General features: G+C 43.2%; 1 protein-coding gene across 2 annotated transcripts in view; it reads right to left on the bottom strand.

Moving 5' to 3' along the window:
• Nucleotides 1–539: 539 nt before the first annotated feature.
• SLC24A3 (solute carrier family 24 member 3) overlaps nucleotides 540–6,000 on the bottom strand; it is a 172,259-nt gene continuing 166,798 nt past the window's right edge. For both annotated transcript variants that reach the window (XM_075147902.1, XM_075147903.1), the window contains exons 15-16: nucleotides 1,962–2,027; nucleotides 540–922 (exon numbers count right to left, since the gene is read on the bottom strand). In XM_075147902.1, coding sequence (XP_075004003.1) covers nucleotides 773–922; nucleotides 1,962–2,027 — 216 coding nt within the window. In that variant the 3' untranslated portion in view covers nucleotides 540–772. The remainder of the gene's footprint in view (nucleotides 923–1,961; nucleotides 2,028–6,000) is intronic.

Here is a 6,000-nt window from a genome sequence, read left to right as displayed (position 1 = left end):
TTGAATCCATGTTTACCTTGCATTCCTCATCACACCTGTACAAGATTCATTATTTATAGAAAAAAGTGATTGTCTGTTGCCTTGACAATCTTCTTTTAATACGCAGTAAATCCATTCATATGCCGAGTACCTTGAATTGTATTTCCGTATTACACTGCCCTGTGACCTTTGGATTGTTACAGGAGACCCAGCGCTCAGAAGGAGAAGCTGCAAGAGAGGACGTTGATCTCTGGCAATTAAAAAAAAAACAAACAAACAAAAAACACAAAACAACCCCCCCCCAAAAAACCTCAAAAACAAAACTAGAAAAAAACCCAAACAAAAAACCAACCAAAAGAATTCCCATGATTCTCCTTGAAAATCAGCCCCTGTACGATGTACCCTCTTCTGCATTGTAGCAATAGTCTTAAGTCATAAATTAGATTAGTCTTCCATCAAATAACTTAAAAAAAAGAAGGAATTGTAGCAGACCAGTTTTGCCTGGCTCGACGCCAGTTAGCAGCCAGTTCATCTAGAGTCCCAGTCACATTGTTCAAAAACTGAGCTAGGAAATCACATGAATGTTGAAAAAAATAATCTTCACATCGATGCAGGATTTTTCCAGGTTGTGGGGGGTCAGGGAGAGGGTAAACCTAGATGGGGCCACGGGTCCTACGAACAGTGAACAGGATATATGTCACGACTTGGAGGTGCACCGCATTCAGGAGACGCCAGCCGTGGTTTGTATTGCACAGGTAAGAAGGGAGCTCCTCCCAACAGTCTGCCACCTGCATTAGTGATCTCTGCACATTGGCAAGTTCACAAAAGTGAAAACATTGAACTCTGTCATGATGGAGAAACACAGGAAGATGCCGTAAAGGGAAAGGCACACACACCCTAGCTTCTTGTCCAGTTTCCATTTGTTCATGTGGACGCCAAACACCTACAATAAACACAGAGTAAGCCACCACAGCAGGAACAGTGCGAATACAGTGGTAAATCCCTCTCTCAGTTACAGGAGGACGAAGATGACTGTCCCCTTACTGATCATGGTCACCTGGAAGCAATCACAATGCAAGTGCTGCAACAAGTGCCCTGAAGACTACAGCTAAAGTAAATCAGAGCAGACCCCTCGCAGTCACTGAAGCCACACACACTTACATCACCTCGAGCCCCGGCCCAAGGGCCTTAAGTTTCTGCAATGAATTTCATTTTGGCAAGAACAAACCCATTTAATTCAATCAGAAACGTTTTCAAAGGCCAGACTCCTTTTTCTTCACTCAAAATACTTCATGTGCCCTTCTGCATCTCAATCTAGAGCCACACAGTCTAAGGCTGTGCTTGACTTTCCTCAGCTTGCTCCCACACAAACCTCTTAAAAGGTTAAAGTCTTGTGTACGTGGGAATTGCGTTGGTGTGCAACACACAGGAGGACTCCCTATAGCAGCTGGTCTCAAGATTTGGAAGATGTCCCATAAATCCTCTTCTCTCTATCATTTCTAGTCCACTATGCTGGACTTGGCACAGGTCAGGGAACGTGAGGTGCTGATTTCAATAGAAACATTGTCATGTCCAGGCACTATTTGTCCCGGTCTGTGTTGTACTTCAGAAGGTTCCTACAGAGGGCCAAAGCCAACTGTACAGCCTTTTGTCTACCTGTCCAACAGGAGAATGGATCTCGTCATACATCACGGGATCTGCTTCAACTCTAGCATGAAAAATAACTAATGATTACTAATGGCTGTCCTGGGCTCCTCCCGTGAAAAATACCCAAATATGAGAGCCATCCTGTGACAGGGATAGCTTCTGCAAAGTGCCAGATCAAGGTCTCGGGAAGTTTACGTTAGGAGTGGCCATTCCTACCCCTTAACCACAGACATTGCAACCACTATTACAGCCGGAGGTGAGAAAGAAACAGGTGGAAGAAAATGTCTATAAAAATCACGCTTTTGGAAGTGAAGAACGAAAGACTATATACATACTGTGACAAAAACAGATGCCAGCAGGAGACCAACAGAATAGATAAGTCCTCTGCTGTTTAACCGAATCTGTAAAAGAAAGACGTTTATAAAACCATGTCACAATTTCAAGCAACAATATTTCTCTCTGCTGATAATTCTGTAATCCTAAACTGCTGAGTTGCTAAACACTGGCTTGCGAGCTGTAAATGCCAAGTCAGACTATTACATCACAGATTATTTTGCCTACTCCTCATTGCCAAAGAAGAAGGAGTATTAGAGTAGCGTCCTTCGGACCTGACAGCATTTCAAACTGTTCCACCCCCCCATGGGCTTTCTCATCCCTTATACTGTTATATCATGAAATTTTCTTTTTGGCAATTAACTCTACGTGAGTCCTGTAAGAACAAACAGGGGAAAGGAAATTTTGCATTCAGTCACCAACTAATGCTTCACAGTGGGGGAAAATAAACAAGGACACACACAAACACATATTTTCTTCCCTACTCTTACTCATCTCGGTGAGGGAAACAAGTCAGTATCTCACAGCCTGAACCTCAGCTGCTGAAAATCATCGATATCAATGCGTCCTGGCACACTAGCACAGGCTGAAGGTTATTTAGCACTGAGGCAAAGAGACAACTCATTGCCTGCAGGGCTATGCAGAGATATCATCGCTACGGTACCCAGGCGCATCACAGGCTCTTACGTAGCTGTCTCCGTGGCAGAGCCACAATTACTCCCACTGTGCAAGTGGAGAACCAAGATACAGGTCCTCAAAGCTGCGGAGCTATTTACCTGCTATTTTTAGAGGCTTTGGAGTCTCACCAAAGACACTCATCTGCATCTTTAAGCCCTAAATACATTTAAAAACATGATTTTATGTGACATAAACCTAAAGCTACATAGGAAGGCTACAGGGAGTAAAGCCACCTCTCCAATCCTGTTCCTCAGCCAGGATTGCGCTTCTCCTCAGTTTCCCGTTCTTCTCTTGGGGAGCTTAATCAGTGTCCCTTTGGGTATTTTTATATGACCTCCTCAAACAGCATCACCTGCAGTATCATCAAGGGAGCACGCAGGTGGAGTCTCTCAAGCCATTTCTGCAGGGGCTCCTGTGGGAGGGAGACTTCCTCCTAGGGAAGGTCGGCTTTTCCAGGGAAGCAACAGGGCAGCTGGAAGCTGCGGGGTGGGTGCCATGGGTGACTGAATTGTAAATCTTTCGACCACCTAATATCAATTATTATCCTAAGGCCACTATAAGGTAATACAGCCCATCGTATTCCTCCCTGCGCCTTCTGTGCAATGAAGCCCTATGTGAAGCTGAGTTTCAACTGACAGTCACCAAAACCAATTACTATTTAAAGTAGTAACCAGCTATTTAAGTTTCCTGGCAGAGATCAGTCTTAGCAAGAAATTAGGTACAAGTAATTTTCAAGGATGCTTTAGAAAAGCACATTGCTATTGCTTGTCTAGTAGACTTTGATTTTGTGCAGTGCAGGTATATTTTCAGTCACACCACTCTGCTGCTGGGTTACACAGCAAAACTAAATGCAGTGATCTTCCTTGAATGGGCTGGTATCCAATTCTTAATTGCTCAGCTTGTTCTACATTTGTATACAAGGAAAAGCAAAAGCATTAGTCCATTCCTGCAAATGATCTGCAGACAAGAAAACAGTTCCCAGAATGAAAGTTCATCCACCTCAAACAACACATTTTTTTCTAACAGCTGGATTTATTTCTTGTTTTTTAAACTGTTTTTAGTCCAATAAACAATTCAAACGACACTTCTATGCCACGATATTATTTTCTCAACTGCCAACACAGAAAATAATGGTACATAGTGTATCACTGGCCACTTTTCAGGACTCGCACCCTTCCAGTTAGACTATAAAGAAGCCCATTTGCAAGAGAAGTGGGTATTGCTACTCTGATGATAAGCAGCTCTACAATTTCATGAATGCAAGACTGCTGGGGCACTCGTATCATTTTGCATCACAGTTAGGAAAAACTTCTCACACGAATATTGCTCCCAAATCCAGAGAAATGATTTAGCTTCGTTCCCCAAGGACAACTGAGGGCAGAGTCTGACTTCCAGAGTCAAGGAAAGGATTATCGGTTCTGACATTTTGCAGATCTGAGCCTGCAATGAACTCCATACACCCAGGATCCTCTATGCAAATCCATGTTGGAGACACGGTCAAGCATGCTGCAAAAAGACAGTCCTGGAAGGATCTCTCTCTTCTCCTGGACATGCTCAAGATTCAGCATGATGACGCATTGCTGTACTTCTAATAACCCGTAATAAGAATAGGTCTCGCACAGCTACTATGCACTGGAATTGTTATAGCATTTGTACTCACAAGTGTCCCACGAATTTGCAGAGCTCTGTTGCTGCCTGAGATTTGCTATTACCCTCATGTATGTTAAAATACTGGCTTACACAAATGGCACATTTGCCTCCTTTACTGATTTTTCCCATCATAAAAAAAGGCTACAGCCATGATGATCATTTGTTCTTAAAGGTATTACAAGATTTCTTTAAGACATAAGCTGTAAGTGTATGTATGTACAGCGGGACCATTATATTCCTATGGCCATTACACGTAAAATACGATATTCTCACTAGACTGACTGTCCAAAGAAATGAAGGATTTGGATTGCTTCAGAGTGTGAAGGCCAATTTTGGGACTGTCTGCATAACTGAAGGTGAAAAATGTAATGATCCCACTGTTAATGTAAACTGCAGGTTGTAAGTGGCGGACAGGAGGAAACGTATTTTTGCAGCTATGGAAGAAGTCTCTAAGGCCACCGCAGCTTCTGTTACCAGTCCCGAGCAAACCTCAAAGTTTTGCTGAAACAAGAGCTGTTCCTGGGATGAGAGACAATGTCAGGTTCTGACCCAGAGGACCTTTTCTTTGATACCCTACAGCATATTTCCTGATACACTAAGGAGCCAGGACAAGCTAATCTGGGGGCTCTGTGCACACATTACTGCTCCCTGTAGAGATGGAGCGGTCCGCTGCGCTTCATTCACTCCCGTGCATCCACTCCTCTTCTCCTGCTTCCACTAATCTGAATGGTCCATACAGGACAGCTAACCTGGATTTCCATCTTAGTCATTCTAAAATGCAAAACATAAACTAACTTCGTGTAACTAAAATACCAATTTAAAGCCACCTTCCCTGCTACCCCAAATGAGCAGTAGCTGGCTAGAAAAGACAGATACTATTTTACCATAAATTCCTGTCTGGATTTTGGTCAGGAATTCTGTTTGACCGGTGCCAGTATCTGTAAAAACTGTCAGTATGAAATATATCAATCGGAAAGGAATCTACAGGAAAAGGAAGCAAATGAAGCAGCTGGAATTATTTTAGCCTGGAAAATGTCTGAATTCAACCTAAACTGCAGACACTGCTTCTCAGTTTCATCAAGAGCCTCCATAAAACCAGCAGACATTTGGAAAGACGACCATTCCAAAGGCCTCTGCGTCTTATTTGCTGAGGACAGTGCTTCCGAAGAGAGGTGTTTGGGGCTGCTTTCTTTCGACTACCTGCAAGGCTCCTCTTTGGAGGTCATTCAGGGGAATAAAAGTTGCTATTAAGGATTATTCAAAAGTAGAAAGTGTATGCTAACTATTTATGACAGCTTTACGAACGTAACAGTAACACGCGTCATGCTGATCGCACACGGGCAAAGCAAACGTGGCAACCCCTTCAGCAGCACGAGCACCAATTTTCCCTTGCAGTGGTATTGCATTAAAACACTTGAGTTTCACTCCAGGTTAACAGTTCTCAACTCAAGCTTAACTAGCAATGCTCCTGGCATGAGATCTAGCCCAGCTCCCACTGTTGAACAAAGCAATTAGCTATTAATTAACCTAGATAACAAGAACTTTCCTTTACAAGGCTTGACTATGCCCATAGAAGAAAGGATTTCCTGGGAGGGATGAAAGGGTGTTTTCTGGTGCAGCTTCCACTTTCCAGTGCTTTTTGCTCTGCAAAAAATTGGACCATTTATTAGGGTCATCGCCTCATACGTCACTGCCATGGGACAGAAGGATTAA

Source organism: Calonectris borealis, chromosome 3, assembly GCF_964195595.1.
Source record: "Calonectris borealis chromosome 3, bCalBor7.hap1.2, whole genome shotgun sequence".
NCBI lineage: Eukaryota > Metazoa > Chordata > Aves > Procellariiformes > Procellariidae > Calonectris > Calonectris borealis.
The sequence above is the reverse complement of the archived record's forward strand: the minus strand, read 5'-3'. Positions and strand labels throughout refer to the sequence as shown.